Source organism: Macrobrachium nipponense, chromosome 1 (genome assembly GCF_015104395.2).
Source record: "Macrobrachium nipponense isolate FS-2020 chromosome 1, ASM1510439v2, whole genome shotgun sequence".
NCBI lineage: Eukaryota > Metazoa > Arthropoda > Malacostraca > Decapoda > Palaemonidae > Macrobrachium > Macrobrachium nipponense.
In genome coordinates this window covers 60111132-60127502 of record NC_087200.1, presented here as the reverse complement: position 1 = coordinate 60127502, position 16371 = coordinate 60111132, and the positions used below count along the sequence as shown (strand labels likewise).

Genomic DNA, 16371 nt, shown 5'->3' with positions numbered 1-16371 from the left:
AGTAAGAATGCTGAAGCCATTAATATGAAAATACATGCTATAGAGCAACATCTGCACTACAAGCAATCCCACAGTGCCTCAAGATAAAATAGCCGGCCAAAAATCCTTTATAATACGTACTTGAAAAGTAGTACGTAGTATGTACTTAACTGCAGTTTTAAGAGAGGCAAGAGAATTTTTCATTTAAATTATGTGTACAACAGGTAAATTGTGTTGCAATACTTAAAAATGTTACGTAAAATTGGCATCTTGAACGATAATAGCAGAAAAAAAGCTGATGACATGCAGAACCTGCATGAGATAGACAAATTTCACAACTCCAGTTACAGCAAGACTTATGAATTACTTATCAATTTGTGTTATAAAACAACTTGCTGGCTGCATAAGGATGCTAAATCGCTTAAAATATTAATGAAGAAACTCATTGTGATATATATAACTAAAGAATTCACTGTCTCCCTCAGACTCTAAAGATGGTAGATATATGATAAAGGCCAAAAATCATAAAAATTATAGATAAAATTATTATGAAATGTGTAAAATTACTTATGTACGATTTCAGTACACTATAGTACATACAAATATTTCTCAATACAGCAATTACTAATTCTATAAGTCCTTAAAATTCTAGAAAGAACTTTGTTACTTTTTTCCCTTTGATAAAAAAAAAAAATTTAAGACGAATTGAAAATGAAAGCCATGAGTAAATAAAAAGTAATTGGGAAATGTGGAAATGTAGCTCAGAAGCTGAAGGAAACTACTAATAAGGCCAAATCAACACTAAAGTGGAAGAATATTTTAGCACTAAAATCAAGCAATCTTACAGTATAGTACAAGCTATGCTATGAAAGAAAAACATGCTGGCAATTTTTAAGATCCCAATAAAATGTCCAAAGTCAGCAAAAGATTTGGATAAAGTAAACAAGACCACTCACAGCATGATACCCTACATCCCAAAGGATGATAACGAGATTATCATAGCATATACACAAGATAAGCACCCATGGCTTAAAAGTCTAGTTAAAAAGTTGAAAACATTCCATCATAGAATGCTCACCAAAGATAAGAAAGAATATGGGAAACTGCCATGATAAGCTACATGTACCCAGAGAATGTTACAATCTCTAGGATAGATAAGATCTTATAGTGCTTTAAATGCCAAAAGTCTGGACTTAAAGGTAAAAAAAAAAGGTGTACCAGGGAACTTGTATGTCCAAAGTGAGGAAGTGGAACGACGTTGCATTTTTGTAATGTAATTAAGACAGTGTACCGGTCTATGCACTACTTTGCCAATGGCTAAACATAAAAAGAAAAGATTATATCAGAAGTACAAAGAAGAGGCAGCAAATCAAAAATACCATACAATTGATCCTGGAGAATAACTAAAAATGAGGTGATAACTTCCGAACATCCTATCTGTGAGAAACATAACGATGAAATATGTGAACATATGACCAAAAAAATCTGACTGAAAGCTTAATATTTGAATAACTTGTTCTTCAGAGTTGTAACAGTGTTTGGAAATATGTCTCAAGTTCATTTTAGATGTATTTCACATCTCATGGTAGTTTATGGGATGTAAATTATTGTTTCAATACCCTTGTTTCATCTTGTTTGCACTAATCAGTCCTTTTCTGCATCTCATTATGCTTAATATTCATAATGAGACAGAAAAGTACTGATTAATGCAAACAAGATGAAACAAGGGTACTTGACACAAGAATTTACATCCCATAAACTACAATATGACACAATACATCTAAAATAAACTTGAGACACGTTTCTCAACACTATTACAACACTGAAGAACAAGTTATTAAAAAAAAAACTCAAGTACAGAAACTGACAAATAATAGTAGGAATCATCAGAGACCAAATGAAGTTTGGCAGATGGGCCTCCAAAATTAACCTTGGACGATGATGTTGGGGCCATGGACTCTTATTTCAAGAAAGAAAAGATGGCCACACAACAAAATGGCTTCTACAAAAACAGACCCACTCTTTTCAAAACGCCCTAAAACTTAGCATACAAGCTGAGCTCAAAATTCTTGCTTGATAGCAATTAATTTACTGCATGAAAGCATGCAACCGATAAATATTCATTTCATAATATTGTTCTGGCATCTAAAAACTCTACATAGATGTTACTAAAATATTCCCAAATGAATTTACCAAGATAACAAATAAGGATTGCATAAAAAAATAGAAATGTTAACTTAATTAACTTTGCGATTGGCTAAATGAACAAATAATATAGCCTATCTCACATCACGACACTTTTACTATGTTGCAATGAATGAATGTTACAACATTCAATGTATAAATTTTTATGCAAAATATCAGCATATCGCCAAAACCGTCTCCTAACATCTTGAGGTGCCATGTTTTAATTTACGAGACATGGAGTTCTGGTGAGGGTGAGAGCTCGGTCAACTTAGGAATTTCCTCCCCATCACACAAATCACACTCAAAGTTTACCTAGCACCGTCTACGTAAGGTGCTGAAGAGATGGCAATCGTGTTTGGATATCAATAATCAGTACAGCAATACTAAAATTTACTGGACAATATATATATTTTGCTTGGCTTCAAAGATTGGCATTAGTAAATTTACTGTACCTATGCGGTTAAATGCTGCCGGTATTATTGTTACCTAAACGCACACACTGTCATAGGCTTTCTAGATCCTTTTGGCCAAAGATAATTCAATATGGACTAAAGCGTAACGTAATGTCGATTTTCGTGGCCGGCAAATCAACTTTGAAGCAAATGCTCGGAAGAATTGTTTGCAAAAAAAAAAAAAAAAAAAACACACAATGGACTTTGGGCTTATGTTTAAATATTACTTAGCTCACTCGCACCATCACCGCAATTTAAATGTAATATATATAAATATAAAAAAACGAGCATCTACCCTGTCCTCATTCGAAAAGGGCAGGAACTGACTAAAAAATTTTAAAAATGTTTTTACCTAACGCGTCCTGTACACAGGTTTGATTGATTAAGCCTTGACATCAAAGGCATCAATATCCAAGCTGCCGGTTCTGCCATTATACATATCTGTAATATACTATAAAATCTAATTTATACTGGGAAAGATCTATTAGTAGGTATCGCGCTGCAGAGCTATTGCTGAGCATAGGTAGCATATGTCCCTAGATGCCTGGAGCGATTATCTAGCCTTGAGTAATTAAGGCTTATCCCTGTATGGACCTCAATGCGAATTGTTAAAAAGCCTTCGGACTAACCACCAAAACTTAAAATGCCATAATCCCTTTCAGGACGAAGTGAAAATGACTACAGTTACGTAAGACTGCAACGAAGCAAGAGCCGTTCATTTGGACAGACAGACAGACTGCCTCCTCCTCTCGGAACAGCCTGCTCAACCCGACACAGAACAAAGGGAGCCCCCCCGAATTCTGCCTTACCTGTCCTTGTAGAGGAGGCAGATCCTCTCTTTGGGGACTCTGAGCCTTTTGGAAACCAGCCTGCGGAGGAATTCAACCGAGTCCGTGGCGGCCACCCGCAGCTCAAACTGGCCGCCCGTGGTGGGCGTCACTTGCACACCCACCATCTCCAGCGCACGCCCGCAGGCACAACGCCCATCTTCCAGGCCGTTGGATGTGTTTTGTCCGCCACCGCTCGTACTGCTGCTGCTGTTACTACTATTGTTATTATTATTATTACTACTATTACTGTCGTTAGCAGTGTTCCGCTCCATCATTTTGGACCCAAAGGACCCAGACAGAACTTAAGGTGGGTTGTGAGGTATATTTTAGATGCTTTTCGCCACCGATTTCTATCAAATAGACAATCTATCTTGGCTAGGCGGGAACTAAGGCTGCCGGTCTTCAATCCATTATTACAAAATAACACAAACTCCCAGATTTTAGATTTTCGTAATCCAAAGAGCAACGGTGTACACGTGATCACTGCACCCTGTCTCAAACCAGACTGACTGGCGGCTTGCTTCCCAATGGAGGTCGCCCCAGCTACCTGAGGTGCCAAGTCGTCATATCTATTTATTATTATTATCATCATTATCCTCATTATTAGAATCTAAATGTTACTCACACATGACCTTGGTAAATTAATTTCGGTGTAAAAGCCAGTTGCTCCACGAAACAAATATAAGATCGCAAAGTAATCTGAAAATGGAATCCGATAAAATTGCCCTTGTGATACTGTTCAGCGACACTTACATAGAACAGCTGAGTGGTGAGGATGCTACCTCTTAAAATATTTAACTTTTCTTCTTCGCTCTTTTTGGTTCTTTGATTTTTGAGAACACATGGATACTAATGGTGCTCAATAAATATTCCGTTACATAACCAGTTGAAATACATTAGCATATCAAAAAGACGAACAATCAGACGGTGTATGGAACCTCAAAGGCAGTTTCTCCTAATATTTCGTACGGCGTTCTTCTCGTGAACTTAATTTTTTTTCTTTTTTCGCTGTTCACGCTACAGTTTTAACCCAGATTTAATACCTGGCTTCATCGCCAAATCAAATCGGAATTTCTTTCACTGATGAACGGGAATAACCAATCCCGTCGATCCTACTTATAATTAATAGGATATTATTTATATTTTCTAAAAGCGTCGTTGTAGTAGGTGTAAAATAGTTCAGTTTTGTGCAAATTGCCAAGTAGCTATATATACACTTCGTGTGGACATTTGAAGAAAAAGATCTTTGTACACGAGCTTGTGTGTGGTCGGAATAATGAAGTGAAAAGGTAAATAACTGATATTCGCCTTCTGCTCACAGAATCACGTCAGAATAAGGCCATGTACGCTGTGGCTGCTGTTTTTCAAGGGCGTTTATTAAACTAACTGCAAAGTGGCCATTTTTTTTTTACTTACGGGAAACAGCAATTGGAAACATAATTGGATACTATAAACTAAATATATTATAAAGTAAATTAGCTTACATAATTGGATATAAACTAAATAGTATATTAAATGCCTACCTACTCATGAAATTTCTTTTGTAATTAATTGATTAATCTATTTAATATCTATTTATCCATGTTACTGACTCACGGTCTTAATGACTCGGCAATAAGTAAGCACACAAAAGTTTTTTCTTTAAACGTACTTATTTAATTATAGAAAAGTAATGTGAATGTTTGTGTAGCTTTACCTTATTGAAGCACCTCGGAACTTGTGGCCCACTTCACGGTGGGCCAATAAGGGCCTGCGGTGTTCTTTGATTTGATTTTTTATGGTCTGCGATCAGTATTATTGATATACCGGGTTGATCTACTAAAAAATAATATTCTTCTGCCACTACCAACATCTCAGGTGTAAATCCAAGGGTAATACAAACAAACTTTTTCTTTAGTGTATATCTGCCTATAACCTCTCTTTCATTAAAAACTTATGTTAGTGTTCGGCTTTTAATATAAACTAATCTGGATTCTGGCCGGTTCGTTGATTTTTCAGCATCTTGAATTTCCATTTCCATTTCAGAAAAAGGCAAATCTATGATGTTAATGTGGCAGGGGCTCTAATGACGGGAAAATAAATGAATTTAACTAATTTTGCGAGTGAGTCTAGGCAGGTACCTACTGTCCAGATGTCAGCGGTAGCATTTCTGTTGCAAGAGGTCACATGTCCACCGGACTCCAGCAACACTAACATCTGTGGCCGGTATTGACGGATTTCTTCTGGATTCGTCTGGCTGACAGATGTGCAGTATCATCCTGCTAGTCAACTTTACGGCACAGAAAAAAATGATTTCGAACAAGTGAGCGGATAATGAGAATGAAAAACTAAACAGGAAAATCATTTTTCTCTCGATTCACAGGCCCTGTAAAGATATTCACAAGTCACCCAACTTCTGCTCAAGACCTTGTTAAATCGAATTTCAATAACTCAGTGATCTACGAAGCTAGATATTTAAATCTGCAAGGAAGAGTCCCAGGTTGTGTAACGACTATAGAACAGTACCGCCAATGTATTCACCTATATTGGAAATCATCTGAGAAACTCTACGGAAATTTCACTTCTGGTTTCGTGGCTATCAAATTAAATTCATTTTAATCTCTGTATATATGTATATATATATATATATATATGTATATATATATATATATATATATCTATATATATATATATATATATATATATATATATATATCTATATACATATCACAGATATACTCCTTTTCAGTGGTGATTGGGAACAACACTACCAAGAAGCAGTGTTTGACCCAAATAGCGTCCAAACTAAGCAAACAATTTGCCAGATAAACCTATACAGCCAATTCCCAGATTCCCCCACCCATTCGACCCCACCCTCAAAGCAGCCTGAGCACGCCCTACGCTTGGGTGGTACTATAATAAAAAACGAAGTTGACCTTTCGAAACTTTGTGAACAACAGCATTGGGAACCCACGAATTCGACTTCTTAGTCTTTTGAGGAGCTTGCCATTCGACCGTCTATCCCTTAACATTGGCTTCTTTCCCTTCTGCTTTTGTCTATGACAATCTGAGGCTGATGATAAAAAGCTGTTAAACTGATTTTGTTGACAAAAAGGACGAACTAGACAAGGGTGATGGTGAGATGGTGGTGGGTCATACAGAGCAACAAGACATGCAGAGTAAACGAACCACCAACTCGAGGTTTCCTGTCAACAATGAAAAGTTGATGCAAGGCATAACACTGTGATTGAAGAAAAGAAGAAATTGCAGACTAAGACTTCCAAGGAATTTGAGCTATTGAAGAGAAGCGACCTCATGCACATTTACGACCAGTTCAAATTGGTGAAGAGCAGGGTCACAATTGGTAAGGAAACGTTTACTTTATCTTTATGCATGATCAAGGGCTGTATAATACCAACAAAGGCGCCTATCAACAAACACGGTCCGAAGGGGGAAAAGAGAACATTTCAGTGCCTCAAATGTCATGTTGCTAATACAACTCTACAGTAATTCAAGCCAATTAAAACACACACATACGTTAAGAGGCTCCTAATGTTGAAGCATTTTCAAAGAAAGAGGTCAAGTTGATTGAATTGACTTGAAAAGTGCCATCACAGACAGTAAGGCTTTGCTCCAGTATCTGGAGTGGTTGTGCTAAAAATACTACAGTGACAATAGGTCAAATCCTGTGGCAGGTCTTGTCATATGCTTACTAGATCCTTTTGGCCAAAATGAGTTATATTTAATGGGCAACCCCACTACTCAAAGTCAGGGGAGGTATCCAAAGTATCCTGGTTTTCTGGCTGAAGAACAACAAGCCCACCATTCAGCCATTGGGCCTACTGTTTGTGCAAGTGAAAAACGATGTTTTCCACTGCAGCATAAATAACTATCTTTGATAGAGAGCTATTAATAGGCATGACAAAGTTTTACCAATGGACATTTTAAACTTTCTGACTCATTTAAAGAATGTGGAGATGAAATGGGAGTGTTCTACTCGGAACTGAATGTGTCATTGCAGGTAAAAACTCCTGTCAACTACTGAAGAGGACTGTTGAGGATGCTGATGATGGTTGCTGGTTGATGTAGACTCTTGCCATAGCTTATCTGGGTTGTTTGTTACTTCTTCTCTTTGCTAAAACATGTGTTGTGGCACTCAACAATGGTGACAGGAACAATAAAAGCGTTGGCATTTTTGGTTTATCTGATGGATAGGGAATTGTCAACTGTTTGTCTTGCATCCTGGGTACCCAGCTTTTTGTAACATGACGCCTGCAGAGTTCATTGTAGAATGTGCAGATAAACGTGTTTGGCAATTATTTATTATCCATGGCTACATCTTTCTCAGAAACCAGAGGCCTCATCCATTGTCTGAGTAACTGTGCAAAAAATCTGGGGTGGCCATAGTTTCACTCTCGGCCAACCTGAGTATCATACATCACTGTGCCTTTCCAAGTCTCGCAAAATGATCTTGTCCATGATTGTTCTCTTTTGGGCAAGATTGCTTAATCTGAATCTATCATTTTCCATTTCTGGCAAATTCGTTTTTGTATAGTTTCATCCTTCATGATAGATGCCATACCTCTGTTGAAAACCGTATCAGTTGCCTTACAGCAACCTTGGTTGCTGGAGGCCATCCATGGAACATCGATGTAGTTATGGTTGAGATATAGACTGTTCTGGGCCAGACTTCAGTGCCTTCATCTGCTCAGACTAATCATATCAAGTCAGTTTACTTGCAGGCAGCTGATTGCAGTCCACACACCTGGGTCAAATGGTCAAAGGTGTGTGTACATATTGCAGTTGACACTGTTGTTGCCCTCTTGAACCTATAGGGTGAAACTGACAGGAAACAAGTAATATGTTTCCAAGATTTTTTGTACACAATGATCAAAGGGCACTGTGATTTCTGTACCAGCCAGCGCAGAATTGATAAGATTGGAGACTTTTAAGGCTGACATTAAGGCAGCAAGCTAAACATAACACCCCAGTGCTGAGGCTGTTGAAGTACTTCCAGTGCAATTGGTGGCTACAGCTAATCTTGATACAAAACCAGGCAGTTCACAATCGATAAATAAGCTCTGGCTTTCTGGACATGACAGGAACTGCTGTAACAACGGATAAAATGTGCAGCTTAGCTAGTCTTGACCTTTGCATTTCGTGGCCGGTTTGGTCCTAGACAGACTAGACGATAAAAAAGATCAGGCACATTTTTTTCCTTTGTGTTAATTCATTTGTTCATCAATACAAAAACACATTATCTCTTGAAATGTGACAGTTTCAGTACTCGGCCTACCTTGTCTATGGAATCAATGCTTTCCACAGAAAGAATACTCCCCAGACCCTTATTTGTAATGGCCAATCTAAACTCGGTCTTTGCAAGTTTTGAATTATGGTCCTCTGAGAGTGCGTAGTTACAACAATATGCGCTCCACCCAAAAAAGGGCCAAACTGTTGGCCACCATCTTGCCGGTCTTCATTCAACCATTCCAAATAAAGAGCCACCTGAACTCACCTTATGTATTTGAAGACTGCACTGCGAGGATTTCATTCATTTGAATGGCATTGAGAAGATAACTTTTTATCACCAGCGCCAAGGGAAGTGATTGGTTATTGCAAACTATGAATGTTGGGCTGAACCTGACCCTCTAAAGCCAATCAGTTGGCTTGGCAACAGCCTATCAAGTATCAGCTAAGGACTGAATAGTGCTGCCCACTCCAGGACTGAGACAAAAATGCAGCCATGACTATGATCATCTAAAGCATGGTCCACCTGCCTGTTTTGCCCCAGCTTCTCCATTAGCATACCACTATTGGATACATGTTCCCAGCCAGAAATGTACCCATTTCACTTCTTAGCCAATGGCCCATTTTTTTCTGTTTTGGCTGCAATATTCCTGATCTATGTCCTGTCAGGCCAACATTCCTAGTCTGCATACCTGACCAACCATATCAAGATGTCTGGGTGGCCTCTGGTTTATCTCAGTTCTTACCCATTACCCTTCTTGCAACTTTTGCTTCTGCATCCTATCAAAGAAGGAAAGAGTCCCACCCCCACTCTTCTGATGGGCATAGGAAACAAAAGAGCTCCGTTGCAGCTCATGTCTCCATTGAGTGCTTTGACTTTGACCTGGATGACAGCACCATTGCAACCCAAAGCTGGTGCAGAGAAATGAGTATGGTTTGTTTCTTCCTCCAGTAGCTGCCTAATAGTTCGAGATAGCAAGTCTTAACAAATACCCCCTTCATATAATCATTCTGGTTCTTTGAAATGCCAGTAGGCTCAATGTTGCTATGTTTGCAGAGTAGGTAGGCGCATATTTAGATATTCACTCATAATCTCTCCTTTCTGTATACAAGCAGTCAGTAAGTGTTTAGCAAACACTTAATTTTTGGGTCTGATGTGAAGATCTTTGAGACGACCAATAACCAAATTGAAGGCAGTACTTTCAGATATATGGTCATAAATGGCAGATTTTGAGTATACATTCAAGCATTGTGGTCTTAGAACTTATCTATCTTTAGATAAGCTACTCATTGTCAATTCATTAAATTGCTACAACATAATTTTTAATTAAAAACCATAATAATTAGTAATAAAATTTAAAATAATTGTAAGCAACATAAATTCAAGTAGCCATATAAAGTAAATATATAGAAACAAAGGATCACTTTAGATCAGTGGTTCTCAACCTTTTCATTACCACGGCCCCCCCTTCAGATTGGTTCTTTCTTTCACGCCCCCTTTGCATCTATAAGTAAAATTCCCTCCCAGATTTAAAGGAAAATAAAAGGAAATGAGACAGAGAGGGGGTTTCGAGTAGCAGACTCTGGGAAAGTAACGTTATAAGGTGATACTTTTGCATTTTTTCATAACCTGAACATAAGTTCCTTACACTTGTTAAGAGAATAACGAATATAATTAGAGAATCTTCATATTTCCATAGTGCTGGCGCCTCCCCCGGAAATTGCTGATGGCCCCCTAAGGGGGCGAGCCCCCCAGGTTAAGAACCACTGCTTTAGATCCATACACAACAGAAGAAGAAAGGCATAAAGATGCATTTACTTTATTACTGGATACTTGTGCTGAAAGAAAATTGCATAGCTGTAAATACCACATGCGTTTTATATTTTATTCATAATAATCAAGAGTTCTTAGGCTCGATTGCTACAACAGTGTTCCTTAGGACTAGCCTGTCGAGTAATTGCCAGAACGAAGAAGCTGTACTTTTGCAAAGTGGAGATTGTTTACTTTGGGAAAGCCGTCTCCATTACAGTAAGTTGCTGTGTGGCCTGGGCGTAGTTCACAAGTTGAATTGGTCAAACCTCATCTGTGACAGAATGTTCTTTATCCATGGCAGCCGAGTTTATTGGACAAGAGGACTCGAGGAAAGTTGATGGCGTTCACTGACTTGAAGTGTATAAGTGGACTTCTTAGTGCTGCAACTATTCAACTTGGGCAGTCATAATGTTTGTGGCCTTAACAATTTTTGCTCCCATGCGGTTAAACATCTTTTAGGTGGACCCATCATTGTTGTTGGTGTCACTGGCTTTGTTTATTTAATTATGTAGCAACTTATGTATGATGTCATTAACAAAACATGTTATCAAACCTGTTAATACTTTGTATTTTTTTCAATTTGGACGAATTTTTTTTATTGACTGCAAGACGAGCCTGACCTAAAGATGCCAATTTGGTCCACCACAGATGAGGCAGAGTAATTCCTTCAAGTTTCCTCTTTAAGGAATTATTGTCATTTCTCTCAGCTCTATGGATAATTCTATTCACAGGATGGCAAGAGTCTCCAAATAGTGTAATTTCCATTTATCATCACATAGCGGCTTTTCATTAAATTTTGTCCTGAACTTGATGGCCTTCCTAGGGAAATGTCTTACTAAAATAGCCACTAGCATTTCATTCAACTTCTTCTTGGGATTTAGATCTGATTTAGGATCTGGAATATTAAGTGCTTGACAAACTTCAATAATGCAATCTCAATTAACTCAAGATTCCAGCTAGATGGGTTTCCAACGGTGCCACTAGGAATGCACTGTTTGACAGATATGTTCATCTCAATAGCACAATAGTCGTAGGTGCCTATAGACTCATAACCCATGGACTTGATGATAGCTGGAACATCTGTGAATATGAGGTCTAATCTATTACCAGAAATATGCGAGGGTTCCTCAATTAGCTGGACAAAATTGGAAGATATAGAGAACTCAAGAGTAGACCGGCCTTGTTGATCTGTCAAATTTGAATGAAGCCATTAGCTGTGCTTTGCATTGCAGTCTCCTCAAATAACGAACGAAGCTCTAGAATCCTGTGACTGATCCATACGAATCCTCTCCAAGAAACAGTCATATATAGAATCAATGATGTTTTTGTTGCGGTAAACAGGAAATATGTAAACATTGTAGAACTTATTCAAACTCTTAAAACATAAAACTTCGTGGCAAATGCAAACTAAGTTTTCCTGATGATATGTAAATCATCCAATTCTAATGCTTAGCGCCTCAGTGGCGTGGTTGGTAAGGTGTTTGCGTCCCACCTCTTCGGTCGCGGGTTCGATTCTCGGCCATTCCATTGAAAAGTGAGAGATGTGTATTTCTGGTGATAGAAGTTCACTCTCGACATGGTTCGGAAGTCACATAAAGCCGTTGGTCCCGTTGCTGAATAACCACTGGTTCCATGCAACGTAAAAACACCATACAAACAAACATACTTTGTGCATGTGGGATGTTATGATGATAAGTAAGGTCAGGGCCATCAAATCCTGGGATTGAAAACTCAACCTTTGACTAGTTACCACTTACAAGTGTCTCAGGTTAAGCATCAAATCATAGGTAAAGGCGCAAGCAACTCTGGAAATCAAGAAAATTTTACCCTTAGCCCCGAACATTTGGGTAAGCTGCAGTTTTTCTTACGGTAATTTTTAGTAGGTCCAGGTCAGCCCAGTGTCTCCCGAAAGAATTAAAATTAACAAAATAAAATTATAAAAAATCTAATAAATAAATTAATGATAATAACCACATAGTAAAAATCAACGGAACAACAAACAATAAAATCAACAACAGTATTAACGCTATTTACAATAATTTGACTAAAAAATAGTACAGGTAGCAACTTGACAAGGCCGAGCCTTATTTGTAAGACAAATAAGAAACTCGCTGGGTTTGCTACCGCAACTGGGGGAGAGCAGTCAGGATGGATTTAGAAATCGTGTAAAGCTTAGAAGGAAAAGATCAGGTAAAGAAGAAGGTGCTTTCCCCATAGTCCATCAAGCAACTTTTGCTTTCTCATCAACCTGTCCCACATTTAAAAAAAAAAAAAAAAAAAAAAAAAAAAAAAACACAGGAAAGTGAACAAATAAGAGAAAAGCTTCTGATTGTAGCCTCCTCAGGCAAGAGAATTTAAACCCAAGACCACAGAGGTCACAGTACAATGGATACGTCACAGTCCCAAACTGGAGAACACGGTTTGCATTTAAAGTAACCTAATCAAAAGCCCCTCCCACACGAGGGGCAAAGGCACGACGGGCATTTGCCCGTAATTCTCTCGCTTTTAAACAGTGTTACCAGATCAAACAATCTAAGGCAGTCAGGCAGGCAAACCTATGACTTGGACCACGTTCATTGGTAACAGTGTCTGCCCGCCGCGCATTTGCCTCTCGTGTGGAAGAGGCTTAAGAAGTGTTGCCTACCCAGGCTAAATGTCCCTTTCAACCACTGGTTTGATTTTGGAATGTCCTTTTCCTAGAGGGGTTGCCTGCCAAGGCTAAAGAGTCTCCTACTCTAGCTCGTGTAAGCAGGGACGTCACACAATGAAGTGAATGTTTCTAAAGAAAAGCAATGAAATTGATAAGATAGTATGGTCAGGCAATCAATTTTAAATAAGTAAAGCAGTGACAATATATGAAAGTGATAAGAGAAAATTTGGTATGTGAGTTAACCAGTAGGCCATCCGTCAGATATAACATATAATTTACATATGAACAATACTGACAACTTTTCAGCTAATACTCTTGTTAATGGTACTTTAGTTCCTTGTCCGCTGTCTAGCATGTAGAAGGTTGATTCGGGACGGATCCAATCCTTTGCTTGAGCAGACAAGTACTTGTGACTGGTAATAAGATTGTAACTTGGAAGTTTAAAGGCAGAAATGACCTTAAGTCCAGATTGAAAATCCTGCGATCCAGTGGCGATTAGATTCACAATGAACAGCTTAGATATTACCTATTAGAGTATGTTTCCAGGTACTCGGTATACTAGTGAGGAATTCAGGGAATTGTGTAGATTCATACAAGACTTGTTGTTCTACCTGGGTATAGATTTATTACTTTAATTTTAGTAGGAGAAGGATATGTAATGTCCTATATAATACAGGCATGAAATATCCCATTTTGCTTCTTTATGACAGTTGATTTACATAGGCATCATGAGGAGTATAATCAGGGCCGTTTCTAGCTATAGGCGGACCAGGCGATTGTCCAGGGCCCCCAAGCCACCAGAGGCCCCTGGGGTAGCTTGGAAAATTTAAATTTCCCAAACCACCCTGGGGCCCCCTCGATGAAAAATCGAAATTTCCCTTTAGCACTGGAAATGAAAGTGACATTGATGGAAATGAACTGGCAGTGGGCAAGCAGGTGTCATATGATGACTTTGCCAGTAAAAAAGCCAGGAAGCAGACATTTTGAGGACAATACATTGTTACTGCGAATAATGTGAATTATTAGTTGTTTTTTCTGAAAGTGTGTGACTGTGATGTTGATTAAGCATGATTTTAAGTGTTTTTTTTTCTATTATTATCTTTGCACTTTGAAACAAATGTGAAATAAATAAATGTGAAGTGTAATAGTTTCTTGCATCTTAGTAGACCATCTAAACGGCAAGGAATCGCTTCATCACAGTTTGACAAACCTCTCGGGGATAAATGAAGTACCTACCTCCTACCTATCTATCCAGGGCCCCCAAATAGCATCTTGCCTAGGGACCCCACAAAGCTAGAAACGGCCCTGAGTATAATCATTGTTAATAAGCAAGAGATATTAAATCAACTAATGGTTGAATTTTGTGTCCTTTGAGGCCAACACAAACCCCCACAGGAAGCAGCTGAAAATTGTGTAAATTGTTCAAGTTATATTGACAATTCTATGGAGTATCTAGGTCCACTGACATTGCCAACTGAGAGGATATCTTTCCAGCAGACCCTTTCAACATACAATTGTGAATTTCGCATGGAAATAAAAATGATCAAGGTGGAATTTATGTATTATATTTATTCCTTTCCATTTGTTACGAAATCAGGAGAATGAGTTTGGATCTGATTGAAACTTACGGTGTAGAAGCATTGCGAAACTGAGTCAGGAGTCCCAGTGCTCGCTCTTCACCATCAGACAGGATTTGTTCAGATAATGGAGTCTGTTCTGTAGTTGCCAGTGAATTCTTATGTGCATTGCATCATTATCCTACAGTAGCCGAATCCTTGGAGGAACGGAGGCTGAAATCGTGTTTCAGTGTTCCTCACTTACCATACAACGGGAAGTAATCGAACTGGTGATCAAAGCTGTTAAACCTTGCCAGCGCAAAATTTGCACTATTCAGGAGAGGCATTACCCAATGGCGGAACGTGGGTCTAGCAGAAGTAACTATTGTAAATAATAAAATCATTACTTACTTGGATTCTGTTATTCATAACAGGGCAGCTTTAACTCCTCGCCTTTTTGAATGGTAAATGTAATTACTGAAAATGTAGTTTCTGATCCCGATGGTTATGTGGAAGTTTTGGATGGTTATGTGGAAGTTTTGAATAATCCTTATGATCAGACTTCAACTATTTTTGGAAAGTCTGTTTGTTCATGGGAAACTAACAAGGGGTGATCTGACCTCCATCTTACTCGGGACGTGTGCAAGATTTTCCCCTCACGCATAATTTGTAAACATTATATTCCTACCTTTTAACACAAAGAAAACTTCGGTCAAATAGAGCCTTGTTTTACCAACGAGAATTCAAATAAATACTCTATATTTCATTAGAAATAATCGTTCCATACTGTTAAACAAGGACATCAGTTATTTTTTATATTTTCATTTTGATAAATAATTTATGAATATCCTATCCTAAAATTCCTGTATCTTTGACTCAACACGAAACACGTACCTTTTTCAGACCTTTTTAGGCTCATTCATAGGCTTTCCTACCCCCACAACACCACCAAAGTAGTTTGTAGACTTACTCCCCGAGTAAGCGAAAACGGGTAGTAGGTCATCTGGAACATTGGAAATATAATAAATGAATAACGAGACACAGGAAGTGCTTCTATCTTCATGGGCCTTCCGTCCTCTCCCTTATTCTCTTATCCAAAAAACACAGGGAATGCAACGTAAGAGAATAATAACGATTGCTGAAAACGTCTCTCTCTCTCCAAGAAAGGTTTCTTGCCTCTTCTTTCCCTCGCAAGACAATGAAAATATAAAAGACTAAAGAAGGGAACGTTTCTCTCGCTATATAGTTTCCTTCCCGCTAATTCCCTCTAGAAGTACGGTATATTATAAGGATAAAAGAATAAAAACAAGCAAGTACCTGCGCCAATCATCTTTCTCCTGTAGACATTTCTTCGTTCTTCTTCTCCCCGATCTCTTGTAAAACGCATGGAACATTCAGCATGACAAAAAATGACCAGGAGGCGTACGCCTTTTTCTCCAGGAAAGTATGCCATACTCTTCGTTCTCTCTTGAATATGAGGAAATAGGAAAGATAAAATGACAGTGAGTATTTCTATCGATACGGGAAAATCTTCAATTAATTATCTTCGTTCTGTTCCGAAGACAAGGAAATGTATAATAATTTTTCTTTCTTTCTGTTTGAAACGCTTCCTTCCTATACTATGTCCATGGAACTAAAGACAATAATTCCGTGAATATCTCTAATAACTCCCATAACA

At 38.3% G+C, this 16371-nt stretch overlaps 1 protein-coding gene across 1 annotated transcript in view; it reads right to left on the bottom strand.

The window, feature by feature from the left end:
* Nucleotides 1-3952, bottom strand: part of LOC135219340 (midnolin homolog) — a 244503-nt gene extending 240551 nt beyond the window's left edge. The window contains exon 1 of the mRNA XM_064256016.1: nt 3428-3952. Within this exon, the coding sequence (XP_064112086.1) occupies nt 3428-3723 (296 nt within the window). The 5' untranslated portion in view covers nt 3724-3952. The remainder of the gene's footprint in view (nt 1-3427) is intronic.
* Between the last annotated feature and the right edge of the window lie 12419 nt (nt 3953-16371).